This window comes from Bubalus kerabau, chromosome 10 (assembly GCF_029407905.1).
Source record: "Bubalus kerabau isolate K-KA32 ecotype Philippines breed swamp buffalo chromosome 10, PCC_UOA_SB_1v2, whole genome shotgun sequence".
Classification (NCBI taxonomy): Eukaryota; Metazoa; Chordata; class Mammalia; order Artiodactyla; family Bovidae; genus Bubalus; species Bubalus kerabau.
The window spans coordinates 28,785,474-28,803,072 of record NC_073633.1 but is presented as its reverse complement, the minus strand read 5'-3'; the positions used below and the strand labels follow the sequence as shown (position 1 = coordinate 28,803,072).

General features: G+C 38.9%; 1 protein-coding gene and 1 pseudogene across 1 annotated transcript; both read left to right on the top strand.

Annotated features, from left to right (window-relative positions):
* The first annotated feature begins 870 nt into the window (after positions 1 to 870).
* Positions 871 to 2,670, top strand: LOC129621987 (T cell receptor alpha variable 22-like; annotated as a pseudogene).
* Positions 2,671 to 12,107: 9,437 nt separating this feature from the next.
* On the top strand, positions 12,108 to 17,568 carry LOC129621986 (uncharacterized). Its single transcript, XM_055538963.1, has 3 exons — positions 12,108 to 12,225; positions 12,368 to 13,101; positions 17,365 to 17,568. Exons 1-3 carry the CDS (start codon positions 12,174 to 12,176, stop codon positions 17,566 to 17,568), a joined length of 990 nt encoding a protein of 329 aa, XP_055394938.1. The 5' UTR covers positions 12,108 to 12,173.
* The last annotated feature ends 31 nt before the right edge of the window (positions 17,569 to 17,599 follow it).

Genomic DNA, 17,599 nt, shown 5'->3' with positions numbered 1-17,599 from the left:
TATGACAACTTCTTTATCTGTTCATCTGTTGATGGACCCTATTTGCGGGGCAAAAATAAAGACACAGACAGAGAACAGACTTTGGACACAGTAGGGGAGGGAGGAAGTGGGAAAAATCGAGAGAGTAGCATTGAAACATATGCTTTACCATATGTGAAATAGATAGCTAGTGGGAAGTTGCTGTATGATGCAGGGAGGTCAACACGGAGCTCTGTGACAACCTAGAGGAATGGGGGGAAGACTCAAAAGGAGGGGACATATGTATACTTCTGGCTGATTCACATTATTGTATGGCAAAAGCCAACACAATATTGTAAAGCAATTATCCTACAGTTAGAAATAAATTAATTAAAAAATAATACTGTTTAATACAGCAACGTGTTCCAGCCATTAGATGCAACTTCTGATCGTGCTAATTCATGAGGACCCTTCAGAACCACAAGTAAGTGCATAAGAGAAGCAAAAGCTGCATCCTCAGCACTTCTGGGAAACAGTATTTCATTATGGAAGAATCTACTGCATCCATGCCATGTGAGAGAAGGATGGGGCTATATAATTAATTTTTGCTTTCTTTTCCCTAAAATTCTCCCAAATTCCTAATCGGGGTCTGCCTTCTCCTAAATGTTCTCAGAAAATGTCCCTCAAATCATAAAATCATGCTCTTTCTATTTCCTTCTCTCATCTACCCCTGGCAGCACATGCTGAGTTGGCTGCGGTGGGAGGGCGGGGCGTCCTGTCAGTGTCACCTGAGCAGGATTTGCTGGGTGAGCTGATTGGCTGCAGGAGCAGGAAGGACTTACGACACTCACTCCCTCAGCATTCTATTAAGTGTCTTACAGTGAAAATGTCCCAACAAGAAGAGGAAGCATCATGAAGAGGCTAGCAGGCACTGTGCTGGGGCTTTTGTTTGTCCAGGTTTGCTGTGAGTTGGGGCTGACCCACAAGGGATCTGAAGGAATGAGGCACTGCTCTATCGTTGGGGGAGGGAGAGGAGCTGACAAGTTCTGCAGACTATTTATCCTTCTCATCATCTATGGGGATGGGGAGGGCACTTTCAGGATTTAGTAGGAGTTACAGTGACCCTCACCAGTGACTGTTTCTCTTTCCTCATCAGGTGTGCGAGGAGTGGATGTAGAGCAGAGTCCCCCAGACCTGAGTCTCCAGGAGGGAGCCAGCTACACGCTTCAGTGTAATTTTTTGCACTTTCCCACAGAGTGTGAATTGGTATCTTCAGAACCCTGGGGGCCGCATCATCCACCTGTTTTTACATTCCTTCAGGGACAAAGCAGGATGGAAGATTAACGGCCACCACAGTCCCTAAAGAACGCCGCAGCTCACTGCACATTTCCTCTTCACAGACCACAGACTCAGGCACTTGCTTCTGTGCTGTGCAGCACAGTGCTCCCCAGGCACCTGCAGCCTCTACACAAACCCTCCGTAGGGCTCAGCCCCTCCTCCAGCCACAGTCACACCGTGAGGCCACCACAGGGCATCTGCAGTGTTTAATGTTACTCACCTACATCAGTACAGTTTTAACCACAGACACCTTTTGGCCCTACAGATTATGGACTTTGGTCTTTATCTTTCCTTCTCAACATGTATCTCTTTCTGCACTAGAAACTTCTAACTGGGAACTAGCAGAGTAGTTGATAAGAGGATAGAATTAAAATGAGAATTTAACCACAGCTTCCCAGTGGTAAAGAATTTGCCGACCAATGGAGGAGATGCAGAAGACATGGGTTTGATCCTGGGGTTGGCAAGATCCTCTGGAGGAGGAAATGGTAACCCACTCCAGTATTCTTGGGAAACACTGGGAAACCTCATGGACAGAGAAGCCTGGCGGGCTCCAGTGCATGGGGTCTCAAAGAGTCGGACTGACTGAGTGACTAAGTACACGTGGTGAACTCAAAAATGTTAAAAAGTGAAAGGAATTAAATGAAATCACTCCAATAAAGATATTCTCCAGTTTGTGAGAGGGTGGGGCCTACTGAAAGAATTAAAGCAGATATGAATTTAGAGTTCTAGCTGGCTGAGAAGGGCAGAAGAGGAACTTGAGTTGCCACTGAGCACTGATGCCAGAAACAATGGACAAGATACCGGGAGCATCATTTTCGCTTCTGTGGCTTCAACTAGGCTGTGAGTTGTGGAGGAGAAAACCTAGGATATCTCATCAATTAGGTGGACTGAGAAAACTGGATTACAAACAAGCTCATGCAGACAGAAACTCCAAGAAAGAAATAGATGTCTGTGGAACTAATGACTTTTTAATCTCTTTAAGTAGGGGTGAGTGGACAACAGAAGGAAAAAAGTGATCAAGAGCAAGTGAAACAGAGCCCTAAGTCTTTGACAGTCCAGGAAGGAGAGATTTCCATTCTGAACTGTAGTTATGAGAAGGGTGCATTTGACTATCTCCTGTGACACTGGCAATATCCTGGTAAAGGACCTGCATTCCTGATACCCATACTTTCAGTTATGAATGAAATGGAAGATGGAAGTTTCACAGTTTCCCTCAATAAGAGTGCCAGACAGCTCTCACTGCACATCGCAACTTCCCAGCCTGGCGACTCAGCCACCTACATCTGTGTAGCAAGTGCTGGGTGCTCCCCGGGCACCTGCAACCTGTACCCAAACCTGCAGCTGAGCTGCAGCCACATCCTGCTGTGTAGATGAAATACACATGCACACACGCACACACATCTGTTTGGTCATAAAAATCTTAATATATTTAAGAAAACTGAAATTATATAGAATTTATTCTTCAAAATGGAGATGATACAGAATATCTAGTACAAAGAGATGTCTGTAGAAACTCTCAAATATTTGGAATATATGCACTAACTTAAAAATAACCGTAGGTTAAAGGAACAATTACTATGACTTTAGAAAATATTTTAAAAGTAAATATTGTGAGAGCACATTATATAAATATGTAGGAGATGCAGCTAAAATAATACATAAAAGGAAATTCATCTATTTAAATGCTTATTTAACTAAAGAAAAAAGGTTGAAAAACTATCATGTAGGCTTTCAGCGAAAGATGATAGAAAAGCGAATTAAACCCAGCATAAACTGAAAGAAGTAAGTAATAAAATGTTGGATTGGTGAAATACAAAGAAAGCTATAGGGATAGTCATGAAATACAAAGTTAATTTTGTTAAAATGATCAATAAGATTGAAATATTTCTAGGTAGAATTATCAAGGGAAAAAGAAAAAAAAAACAAATTATAAATATAAGTAACTAAAAAGAAAGTTATTCTACAAGTTCTATAATGTTAAAAGGGTAATAAAAGAATATAATTAACAAATTTATGTCACTGAGTAAGTGTATAGAAGTAAATTTACACAAGTAGGGAAGACTTATTTTTTTGACAAAGTGCAAAGACAGTTCAATGGAGGCAACACAGTTTTATGAGCAAATGATGTTGGGACAATTGGATATTCTTGGGAAATAATTGAAACTCGGCCTAAATATCATACCTTATACAAAAATATGGGTACAGCCTCAAAATGAACCACACCTCCAAGTGTAAGATGTAAAATTGCCAAATCTTTTAGGAAAAACATAAGAGAATATCTTCATGACTTAAGGCTAGACAAAAAGAATTTTGACATGACACCAAGAGCACGATCCATAAACAAACTTAGATTTCATTAAAATTTAAAATGTTTGCTCTGCAAAAGACACTGTTAAGAGAAGGAAAAAGATAAACCACAGAATGACAGGAAATATTTACAAAGTACATTTTCATCAAAAGATTGTGTTCAGAATACAATGAACCCTCTAGACTTAGCAGGAAGAAAACAATCCAGTTGAACACTGGACGATAGATTTACACAGACACTTCATCAGAGAGCGATGTGGTAAGGAAATAAGCATATAAAAAGATGGTCAGGCTAAGTCAAATATCTCTCTTAGTAAATGTCACATTGCACTGGAAAATATGTGGGTTATTTTCAAATATCTTTTGATAGCGATTTCTAACATAATTCCAAGGTGATTAGAAAACAGATTGTAGGATTTCAATACCTTTAGACCATGAAATTTTGCACCTTGTTTTATGTCCCTGGATGTGTAGCAGTGTCTCTTAGTTTACAGTCTATGGAACCTTGAATAGAATTTGCATCCTACTATTGTGTGAAAATTGCGTAAGTCTTAATTATGTTGATTCATAGTGCTTTTCAAGTCTACTGTACCCTTCTACTTTTCTGTATACTCATTCTATTAATTTTTGAGAGTTTGCCATTGAAACTCTAACTAAAATTTTTAATTCATTTCCTTAAAAATTATTTGTAATATATAGTGGAACTGTAGTCACTTAAGATACAGTCAGAGAAGCAGATCACCAGTGGTGTCGAATAAGAAATTGGTTACGAAGATTAGAACTCAGGCAATTGCTAGATCTGGTGGAAAAGTGTATACAAAGCTGCTATCTTTGTATGTGGTGCTGAGACTGAATTCTTTGTTAATCAGCTGGAGTAGTATTTGTAGAACAAAGTTGGATATAGACCAAAGCACGGTTAAACTGTGACTCATAAGGACATACTAAGACCATGAGAATAATGGAACCAACTTGTCTATATCTCACCTCCTTCAGTTCCACAGTAGTGAGTGACCTTAGGAGAAGTGGGTGTCATTTCGCATCATGCTAACATACCTACTTGGTCTAAGACAAAGAGAAGATGAGGAGGAGGTTTGATGGGAAGTGGAAGGGTTGTGAATCAATGATAAGATGAGCTATCAGTTCAGCAGCAACATGAGTGAGTAACCAGAGTCTCTGGAGCCCTGCACCAACCCACAAAACATAAAAACTGTGGCTGCTTCATCAAAACGACCTTCCAAATGTTGCACAAATTTCTTTTGTTGCCAACCCTAACCCAGAAAAATACGGGAAGCACATCCTGGGAAAGATATTTCCAGTTAGTTAAGAGAGTACAAAGCTGCTACAGTATCCTCTTTGTTAACTTGGCATCCATCTGTGCTCTTTAACAGCTTCTGAATAAAGACCATAGCAAAACTATGCTTCTTGGTAATGTTGTCGTTGCTGTTCAGTCACTAAATCGTGTCTGACTCTGTGATCCCATGGACTGCAGGATCCTCTATCTCCCACTATCTTTTGGAGTTTGCTCAAATTCATGTCCACTGAGTTGGTGATACCATCCAATCGCCTCAACCTCTGCTGCTGTCTTCTTCTTTTGCCTTCAATCTTTCCCAGCATCAGGGTCTTTTGAACCAATGAGTTGGCTTTTCTCACCAAGTGGCCAAAGTATTGAAGTTTCAGCTTCAGTATCAGTCCTTCCAATGAATATTCAGGGTTGATTTCCTTTGGAATTTACTGGTTTGATCTCTTTGCAATCCAAGGGACTCTCAAGAGTCTTCTCCAGCACCACACTTCTTGGTAATGTGATGCAATAATTCCTCATTCAATCCAAAACATTGTAAACATATCCTGGAAGATTATAGCAAGTTCATTTATCCCTTTGTGGGTGATATTATTTTCTTTTCTACCTAAGACATACCCTCCCATTGAATCCTGTATCTTCACTACTGAGATATAGTAACATATAACATTGACTTATATTAGCATGTCTTATGTTACTACATGTAGGCAAATTGGAGAAGGGAGTTAAAATTGGTTAAGTAATACATAAATATATTATATCGAATTGAAAAACAAATTTTCATTAGTATTATTGTTCTTATTTCTGCAAATGACCTCATGATCTGGGAAAAATCAAGGGCAGGAGAAGATGGAGACAGAGGATGATATAGTTGGATGGCATCATCGACTCAATGAACATGTGAGTGAAAGTCACTCAGCTGTGTCCAAATCTTTGCAAACCTGAAGTGAGTAGCCTTTCCCTTCTCCAGGGGATCTTCCCAACCCAGGGATTGAACCCAGGTCTCCCACATTGCAGGTGGATTCTTTACCAGCTGAGCCATCATGGAAGCCCAAGAATCCTGGAGTGGGTAACCTATTCCTTCTCCAGTGGATCTTCGTGACCCAGGAATCCATATGGGGTCTCCTGCATTGCAGGTGGATTCTTTACCAGTTGAGCTACCAGGAGATGTGAGTTTGAGCATATTCTGGGAGATAGTGAAGGACGGGGAAGCCTGGTATGCTGCAGTCCATGAGGTCACAAAGAGTTGGACACAACTTAGCAACTGAACAACAACAACATCAATTTAATATGGGAAACCTTGAAAACACTCTTATCAGATTACAATGGGAGGAAATTCAACCCTGGTAATAACAGGGAGGAAACAGAGCACAAAATACTCAAGAAAGGATTTGTTCCAGTTGTTGACCTCCAGGTGATGTTGCAGAAACTTTAAATGTCACCTTTAATAAAAGCTCCATTTCACTCCTCTGAGCTTCTGTACCTCACAGCTCACTGAGGTGTACTTTTGAACAGGCTCAGCCCCAGCAGCAGTAATTGTCAAGGATGCATTTCCTCCTGATAGTCACTAGAACTTGCTTACATTGGGATCCTTTGAATCTCAGATTTCCCTGTAATAAAGCCTCAGCACCCTCTGACACATTCCTTCCTGCTTCTCAGGGGAGATCTTCCACAAAATGGATCTCAACTTCCTTCCTGCATAGCCATGTTTTCCACTACCCTTCTCATGTTGGGAATGCTCTTCATAGGGAATCAGTAACATTATATTCCATGCTCCTGTGTCTATAGAACAAACAGCATTCTGATTGAAATCTGAAGAGAGATATTGTCTCATTACAGGTCTGTCCTGGTCTCACTGATTCAGCACTGATGCTGCAGGAAGAACTGGAGGCCAGTTAGTGACCTGCCTGACAGCCACATCACTGGCTCTAAGAGGCCCCCTGAAGTGGAGGTGCAACTATACGTACCTGTAGTGAACTTCCTTATCTCTTCTTGTATGTCTAGACAATATAGAGTACGAAGGTAAAAAAAAGCTTTCTTTATCTAGCAGTGGCCTATAACAGGCATTCTAGGTTAAACACATTGCTTTGGCAAAGTTCCAAGTGACCCACTCAGGTTTCTCCTCACCTCTTTTCTCTCTTCTATTTAACTTCTCTAATACCCACTGTGTGCATAATAATATTGATTCCTAATCAGCTTTATTTTTATACACTATTTCTCACAGTTCCTTTAGTAAACATTTTCAATAATCTCGAACTGTCCATCTGATCCCCGTGCCTACAGATCACTTCAATTTTACCTCAGTGAAAATAAACAGGTCCTCATTTTCCATCCTTTTTACCTCAAACTCCATATACACAGAACCATTATTATTCATACAGTCTGAGAAAAAGCAAAGACTTGCTTTTATGTGTTTTAAAAACCCTTATTTTTCTTTTAAAATAATCTACTAGAGGCAAAAACCAGAATACAAATGACAATAGTTAACAGTTAAAATGTATTTTATGCAAAATAGATAACTAATGGGAAGTGGCAAAATAAACAAGGAGCCCATACACAAACCCTTCGTGGGGCTCAGCCCCTCCTCCAGCCACAGTCACACCATGAGGCCTCCGTGAGGTCACCATAAGGCATTTGCAGTACTTAGTATTTCTTACCTACATTGGTATAGTTACAACCACAAACACTTTTTAGCCCTACAGATCTGGGATTTGGTCTTCTCCCTTCTCAATCTGTATCTCCTTCCACACTAGAATCTCTAACTTGTAACTAAAAGAATAGCTGATAAGATGACAGAATTAAAATAAATATTTCCCACAGTAAGCTGGACTCCAAAACAGTAAACATTGAAAGCAACTAAAAGAAGAGAGAAATCTCTCCAGTAAATATATTATCCAGCTTGGTTGGATGTCTCAAGAATGTTCAGGTCTGTCTCATCATGATCTGTTCCAACAGGCAACTGCAAGCACTGGTATCCCATCCTACGAGTGCGGCCAAGTGAACAGAAAATATTTGCTCAGTGTTTAGTATGAACTTGATCACTTACAAAATATGTCTTATAGTTCTGGAGGCAAGAAATCTAAAATCCATTTTGCTGTCTACATCAAAGTCTTGGCAGGGTTGATTCCTTCCAGGTTCTTTGAGGAAGAATCTGTTTCCTTTCATTCTGTAGCTTGGAAGCCACTTGGATTCCATGGCTCAAGACCCCTTCTTGAATCACTCCAACGTCTTACTTCCACCACCATGGCTCCCTCATCTCCTGGAATCAAATATCTTTCTGACTCTGTCCTATAAGATATAAAAATTTAATTCAGAGAAATCTCAATTAAATAGAGCTGGCAGAAGAGGGGGAGCTCTCCTGACCTGTGGACATCACAGAGGGCAAAGGGAAGATGAAAGAAGCCTCTTCTTCCCTGGTCAGGACGCAGTCAATGGAAAGTCAAGGGCGCTCTGTTTGCTATAACCATCCTAATTTCCTTGTCTTCTCTATATATTCCCTTCCCTTGTCCAGTGGGGACTTGCATGTGGCTCCTCATGGTTGCTGATCAGGACTGCAGTCCTTTGGTGATCTCAAATAACATCACCTTTTATGGGGAAATACCTGGCAGTCTACTGATTGTTCCTGTGATTCTGTTTTTGTTCTACTTGTTCCTTTGCTTTGCTTTGCTTTTATATATCATATATAAGTAAAAACACACAGTATTTGTCTTTTTCTGTCTGACTTATTTCACTAATACATTCCGTATCTATCCATGTTGTTCCATTTGGCATGATTACATTCTTTTTTTATATTTGATTAATGTTCCATTGTGGGGTGTGTGTGTGTGTGTGTGTGTGTGTGTGTGTGTGTGTGTGTGTATAGCTAGATAGTAGATGAAAGATCAGTATTTTCTCTATCCATTCATCTATGAATGAACACTTGGCTTGGTTCTGGATCTTGGTTATTGTAAATAATGCTGTTATAAACATTTGGGTGCAGATAAAATTTTGAAGAGTTTTTGTTTTCTTTGGATAAATACTCAGGAGTGGAATTGCTGGATTATATGGTAGTTATATTTTTAGTGTTTTGAGAGGAATCTCCGCAATGTTTCGCATAATAGCTGCAGTGATTTCCAACCCAGCAGCAGTGCACTAGGGTTTCCTCTCCTCTGCGTCCTCACCACACTTGTTATTTTTTTTTTTCTTTTGATGATAACCATAGTAATAGATGTGAGGTGACAACTCGTTTTGACATAGATTAGCTCTTTTTCTGAATATTAGACACTTTGGGTATCTTTTCATGTACCTGTTGGCTCTCTCTTTGGAAAAATGGCTACTCAGGTCCTGTGCCCATTCTTCAATCAGATTGTGTTTTTGATATTGAGGTATATGATGTCTTTATGTATTTTGGATATTAACCCCTCATTGTAAATATCTACTCCCATTTAGTAGTTTGCCTTTTACTTTTGTTGATGGTTTCTTTGATGTGCATTAGATTTTAGTTTGATTAGTTCCCATTTATTTAGCTTTCCTTTTGTTGCCATTGCCTTTGGACAAATAAATATTGCAAAGAGACATGTCAATGAACATACTGTCTCTATTTTCTTTACGAGTTTTAAGGTTTCAGGTCTTACATTTCAGTCTTTGATCCATTTTGAGTGTATATTTATATATGTTGTGAGAAAATGTTCTAGTTTTAGTCTTTTCCTTGTAGGTGTTCAGTATGGTCAACACCACTTACTGAAGAAACTTGTCTTTTCCCCTTTTTAAGAAGCTGGATAAAGTCATTCAGAGTAATATCTCTGTATGGCCACAGAGGGGCAACACTGCTTCAGAGAAGTTAATTTTTGTCTCATACACAGATTCTTCAAGGAGCCAGAAAGGATCCTTTAAGTATCTATCACATGTTTATCTCCAACTTTGCTTCAGTTGACATCTATCGTTCTTGTGTGTATGTATGCATCCATCTATCTTCCTAAATAGTATCTGTGTATATTTGTCCAACAGTTTGAAAAGTATGACTTTGAAAGTTAATATCTCTGTAAATAATATATGTTGTCCTTTAAGATTAAGGCCACATTAGTTTCTATAATATAAATTTATAATGTTTTCACCCAGATACATCCCAAACTGCAATCATACTGAGTTAATCAGTGCCAGAATTCCCTTACCCCATTCTCTACTAAATCTAGAGGTGGTGTAAGTTCCAGTTCAAGCAGCTCCTCCATCAGAACTACTCTCTGACTGAGTCCAGAAGGGAGTCCATTATCATTTTCTTGGGTGCATCATATAGAAACACATTTCTCTTTAGTAGCTTTTATCTGAATGTACTTGAGTATTGGGAGTAGGTTGACTGAAGATTGTTATTTCTGTCTCTTTTTTAAATGAGACCCAAGTATGACCATTTAGTAGGCACTTAGTATCGCTAGTAAATATATACTGAAGACATCTGCTAACAAAAAAAATGAATAAAAAAGAAAACACACCAAAATTTAGCAAACAATAAAATATCCCCTTAGAGAGCTTGAGTAGATGGGATTAGATTGAGTGGTGGGAATGGTTATCATTCTTTTCTGTTGAACCGTGAAGATGTTTTTCTTTGATAGTATCTGAGATCACATTAATGCAGAGATCGGAAACTCGTCTCTGTGCTTCAAAAATATGAGCTCCTTTGTTGCAGCCTGGAGGAACAGAGACCAGAACCTACCCCATGACTGGAGGGTGTGGCAAACCCTACCGTTGTGATTGTCCTAGTAAGCATGCCGAAGGGACATTCTTGGGTGGACATGCTCTCTGCTCCGCTTCACTGCCTACACCTGTTTCCGTCCCCATGGAAACAAAACAAGATGTTCCTGATCAACAGCACAGCCTTAACTTTACTCCTTCTTTATGGTGTGCTAATCAAACTCTCCAGTATAACTATTCCTTAATGATCTCATGTGTCTTCTGCCAATAAAAGTGTGGGCTGAAAGGAGCCATTTTGTCTTCCTGCCATGGAGAGAAAGAGGGCCCCCTGACTCCCCATTTGCCAAATTATATGTGTCTGTCTCTTCATTAGGTGCTTGCCCCTGTTTCAGATCTTTCTCACCCGCTGTGCTGGAGGAGGCACTCCTTAATTTCTGTCTCTATACCCTGATGTGTTGACCTCAAAAGCCAAACTGATTCTTCACAGTTTTGTATTTTACCTGTGAGGTTAAGGTGTAACTCAGGATAAGAACTACCAAAAATGTTACATTACTGAATGATCATGGTCCCATATCTTCTGAATTCTGCAAAATTTTTCTAGTCAATTTTATCCTTTGGAGGTCAAAGACCCTCCAGAATAGATTATTCCAGTGCTTCTCAATTTATTTTCTGCATGCCTATTCTTGGAAATATTTTATTTGCCTGATTTATATTTTAGAAGAAATATAAATTGAAACTGATTTAATTATCTTTTTTTTTCCTACTTTTTTTTTTTTAATTCCTACTTCTTAAGGTCATGTATAGTGTGGAAACATCTGAACCATGGTGTTAAAATTTAAGTTCCACCAAGACAAAAAGACTATATATTGTTTATGTTCTAATGCATAAGTTTAGCTTGTGAAAGTGAAAGTGTTAGTTACTCAGTAGTTTCTCACACTGGGACCCTGCCAGGCTCCCTCTGTCCGTGGGATTCTCCAAGCAAGAATATTGGGGTGGATTGCCATTTCTTTCTCCAGGGGATCTTTCTGACCTAGGGAACAAACCTGGGTCTCCTGCTTGGCAGGCAGATTCTTTACCGTCTGAGCCACCATGGAAGCTTAGCTGGTTATGATATATTTTGTCCCTTGTGTATTCTCAATAGACTTTAAGTTTGCGCAAAAAAAAAAAAAAAAAGGAGAGAGAGAGAGAAAGAAATGCCCCTACATACTAATCTTGTGACTTCTTGGGAGTCCCTCTCTTCCCCATTGTAATATAATGTTATTCCCTATTAACACATCAAGTTGTCCTGATATATGAGTTTTAAACTTCTAGGAGGTGTAAGGAAAGAAAGATGGGGATAGTGTGGGAGAAATTCTAATATGCTCTTTATCCATTTAAATTGGGGGAGCACATTTCTGATTCCCAATTAATTTTATTTTTGGTGATTCTAAATTAGCACAGAATGAGAACTAGTACTTTTGAGAGAGATAGGTTTAAGTGAAAGCAACTGTGAGAGGGTGAGGCCCACTGAAAGAATAAAAGCAGGTGTGAACTTCAAGTCAGAGTTCCAGCTGGCTGAGAAGAGCAGAGGAGGAACTTGAGTTGCCACTGAGCACTGGTGCCAGGAACAATGAACAAGATACTGGGAGCATCATTTTTGATTCTGTGGGTTCAGCTAGTCTGTAAGTTGTGGAGGAGAAAACCTAGGATATTTCATTAATTAGGGGGACTGAGACAATTGGATTACAAACAAGTTTATGCAGATAGAAACTTGGAAAAAGAAATATATTTTATGGAAGTAATGGCTTTTATCTCTTTAAGCAGGGGTGAATGGACAACAGAAGGAAACAAGTGACCAACAGCAGGTGAAACAGAGCGCTCAATCTTTGACAGTCCAGGAAGGAGAGATTTCCATTCTGAACTGTAGTTATGAGAACAGTTTATTTGACTACTTTCCGTGGTACCAACAATATCCTGGTAAAGGCCCTGCACTCTTGATAGCCATACGTTCAGTTGAGAATGAAATGAACGATGGAAGACTCACAATTTTTCTCAATAAGAGTACCAAACAGCTCTCATTGCACATCTCAACTTCCCAGCCTGGAGACTCAGCCACCTACTTCTGTGCAGCAAGTGCACAGTGCTCCCCAGGCACCTGCAGCCTGTACGCAAACCTGCAGCCAAGGCTCCAGACACACCCTGCTGTGCAGATGAAACACACACACACAATTTGTTTGTGCATAAAAAGTCTAGTACAGCCACTATGGAGAACAGTGTGGAGATTCCTTAAAAAACTGGAAATAGAACTGCCTTATGATCCAGCAATCCCACTGCTGGGCATACACACTGAGGAAACCAGAATTGAAAGAGACACGTGTACCCCAATGTTCATCGCAGCACTGTTTATAATAGCCAGGACATGGAAGCAACCTAGATGTCCATCAGCAGATGAATGGATAAGAAAGCTGTGGTACATATACACAATGGAGCATTACTCAGCCATTAAAAAGAATACATTTGAATCAGTTCTAATGAGGTGGATGAAACTTGAGCCTATTATACAGGGTGAAGTAAGCCAGAAAGAAAAACACTAATACAGTATACTAACACATATATATGGAATTTAGAAAGATGGTAACAATAACCCTGTATACAAGACAGCAAAAGAGACATTGATGTATAGAACAGTCTTTTGGACTCTGTGGGAGAGCAAGAGGGTGGGATGATTTGGGAGAATGGCATTGAAATATGTATAATATCATGTATGAAATGAGTCACCAGTCCAGATTCGATGCACGATACTGGATGCTTGGGGCTGGTGCACTGGGACGACCCAGAGGGATGGTATGGGGAGGGAGGAGGGAGGAGGGTTCAGGATGGGGAACACATGTATACCTGTGGCGGATTCATTTCGATATATGGCAAAACCAATACAATATTGTAAAGTTAAAAAATAAAATAAAATTAAAAAAATAAAAATAAATAAAGATGAAGACTTAAAAAAAAGTCTTAATATATTTAAGAAAACTGAAATTATACAGAATTTATTCTTTCATCAAAATGGAATTGATACAGAAAATCATTTGTTAAAAGATGTCTCTAAAAACTTCCAAACATTTGGAATGCATGTACTAACTTAACAATAAACATAGGGTAAGGAAATAATTACAATGACTTTAGAAAATATTTTGAAAGTAAATATTGTGAGAGCACATGATATAAACATGTATGAGGTGCAGCTAAAATAATATATAGAAGGAAATTTATCTTTTTAAATACTTATATCACTAAAGAAAAAAAGTTGAAAAACTATTATCAAGACTTGCAGCAAAAGATGATGGAAAAGCAAGTTAAATTCATCACCAACTGAAAGAAGTAAATCATAAAATGTTGGATTGGTGAAATACAAAGAATGCTATGGAGATAACTATGAAATATAAAGTCAACTTTGTTAAAAAGATTAATAAAATTGATATATTCCTAGGTAGAATTTTCCACAGAAAAAAGAAAAAACACAAATTATAAATATTAATAAAAAAGACAACTATTCTGCAGGTTCTATAATGTTTTAAGGGTAATGAATGAATATCATTATGTTTATGTCACTTTGTAAGTGTATAGAGGTAGATCTACACAGGTTGGGAAAACTTATATTTTGAAAAAATGCAAAGACAACTCAATGGAGGTGACATAGTCTCATGAGCAAATGAGGTTGGGACAACTGAATATTCTTGGGAAATAATTGAAACTTGGCCTAAATATCACATCTTATTCAAAAATTTGAGCACAATCTCAAAATGGACCATCAGTTCAGTTCAGTTCAGTTTAGTTGCTCAGTCATGTCTGTCTCTTTGCAACCATGGACTGCAGCACAACAGTTTTCCCTGTCCATCACCAACTCCCCAAGCCTGCTCGAACTCATGTCCATCAAGTTGATGATGTCATCCAACCATCTCATCCTCTGTCGTCCCTTTCTCCTCCTGCCTTCAGTCTTTCCCAGCATCAGGGTCTTTTTCAATGAGTCAGTTCTTTGCATCAGGTGGCCAAGTACTGTAACTTCAGCTTCATCATCAGTCCTTCCAATGAATATTCAGGGTTCATTTCTTTTAGGATTGAGTGTTTTGATGTACTTGATGTCTAAGGGGCTCTCAAGAGTCTTCTCCAACACCACAGTTCAAAAGCATCAATTCTTCAGCACTCAGCTTTCTTTATGGTCCAACTCTCACATCAATACATGACTGGTGGAAAAACCATAGCTTTGACTAGACAGACCTTTGTCCTATACCATGTACTGACAAAAATCCATATTCCTAACCCAGCCTAACTTAAAGGTGATCAACATTTACATTAGTGTACAGTTGGAAGAAATCATCTAACACAAAGTCTATTTTATACTAAAGTGTTGAAAATCTCATGCAATTCCTTGAGTACTGTACTAAAATTGCCGTGCTGCATGGGGTCGCAAAGAGTCAGACATTACTGAGCGACTGAACTGAACTGAACTCAACCGAAAGTGGGGCTTCCCAGGTGGCACTCATGGTAAAGAGCTGGCCTGCCAAAGCAGGTAACGTAACAGACTTGGGTTCAATCCCTGGATCAGGAAGATGCCCTGGAGGAGGACACGGCAGGCCGCTCCAGTATTCTTGCCTGGAGAATTTCATGGACAGAGGAGCCCAGTGGGCTTCAGTCCATAGGGTTGCAAAGAGTCAGACGTGACTGCAGTGACTGAGCACACATACACTAAAAGTGAAAAACAGAGTGATTGTGTGAGTACAGAATGAGTGTAAGTGGGCTGCTTGTTTATCATCATGATCTCAGGTGGGCCAGGAGCTCAGCTCACTGCTGCTGCCCAGAATCACCAGAGAATATTACACCACATCTTGTTAGCATGGGAAAAGATCAAATTTAAAAATTCAAAGTATGGTTACTACTTAATGTGTATCACTTTCTTATCACTGTAAAGTTAAAAATCTGAAGTCAAAACATCATAAGTTGGTGAGTCTGTAGTGATGAGAAGAAACAGACTATTGATACTTGCAATAGCCTAGATGTGGATTCCCAGATGGGTCAGTGGTAAAGAATCTGCCTGCAATGCAGAAGACCCAGGTTTGATGCCTGGGTCAGGAAGATCCCCTGGAGAAGGAAATGGCAACCCCCTCCAGTGTTCTTCCCTGAGGACAGAGGGGCCTGGCAGTCTACAGTACACGGGGTCTAAAAAGAGTACAACATGACTTAGCAACCAAACAACAATAGCCAGGATGGATCTCAGGATGTTATGCTGAATGAAAGAAAAATCAGTCTCAGAGGTTACATGATGTATGTTTACACTTTTGGATATTATGATTGTATATATGGTGTGATTCTACTTATACAACATTCTCAAAAGGACAAAATAAAGAGATAAAAAGGATATTAGTAGTTACTGGGATTATCAAGAGTTGCAGGGGCAGGGAGGCTATGGAAAGAAGGTTTGTTTAGAGAGATGTGTCATGATTTTGGTGGTGGTACAAGAACCTATATATGTGATAAAATTTCATAGAGCTTTATATCAAAACCAAAGAGCGCATATAAAAACTGATGTATAAGATTATGGTCTGTATTTTGATAAAAATGTCATCAATGTCAATTTACTAATATTTATGTGATTATTATATTAATATATATCTATATTTTATAACATCATGCTGCTCCACAGGCTGATGCAGTCATTCATCATCTCCTCTGCTTAGTTACAAATAATTTCAAGCCCAGGGATTAGTTACCTGCCAGCGCTCAGAAGTGAAATGGGACAGAAGAGTAGATGTCTCAGAGAAATACAAACTCGCCTCCCTGCTTCACACATTCATGAGTCATTTTGATCTTAAATTCCATGAACTGGCACTGTTTTAGACCTTGCCTGTATTTTTCTTTTCTACTTGTCTATTTGCCTTTCATTCTTTTACATTAATTCATCCATTACAACACTGAAACCAAATGGAAGATTGACAGCTACATTCCACATGAACATGAAACAGTGCACAGAACTGCAGTCACCAACTTCTGTGGTGTCGACAGGTACTAAGTGTCTGCAGTCTGTAGATATTGAGGTTTGTAGAAGTGCATTACAGCAGTACATCAGAGAAAGATCTGGCATGTTTATCTTAACTTTATTTTACAAAGAGAAATAATAATGAGTGACTGAGAAGTTAGACTGAATACTCTGGACCAATGAGATAGAAAATGTGACATTTGGATGATTCTAATACACATGATCTAATAAGTACAATTCTACATTTAGAGGCAATAGGATTGAATAGCCTGATTTCCCTCAAAGTCTAATACATAAGACTCAATATCAGATTTCAAAAGAATAATATTTTATTCCAGTTATAATTTCATTTAAATATAAACCACCAAATAGACTCTGAAATTCAGATGAACTGATGTTTTTAAATCACTTCATGTTGAAGTAGTTTTATTTATTGAAAAATCTAAGTAAAGTCCTGAAATTCAGTAAAAAAAAAAAAAAAAAAAAGAGAGAGATGAGACATTGAGACATTAATTACTTTGGTTATGATTGCTTTTCACTCAGAAGGCCTAAGATCTATGAAAGTTTTAAAATAGTCACTAGATTCTGGATGGAGAATAGTAAGTATAGGCTAAATGAATGACTGATCAGTAGATTACAAGAATGATTCAGAGGCTATGCTAAATTATATCTTAAACAGGATGGCAAAATTATTTTACTGAATAAATACCAAATGTATGTCAACTTGTTTAACCTTCAGTTTCCCTCAGTTCAAACCTTTAATATTAATCGCTTTCTTCATGCCCCTTTTCAGGATCTGCCAAACTTAATGACCAGGGAAAGACAAGTAGACAACGTAAAGGTTTGTAGTGAGCCAGACTTTCCCCATCTGGGCACAGACCACGTGGTCTATGAACATGACAAACCCCACTTCCTGTCTGGGGGAGGAGTCACACAGGAACCAGGTGCCATGTATATGTGCTGTCAGGCACTTAAAGATGCTGAATTCTTAGCTTGAGGCAGAATTAAACACATTTATGTACAGAATC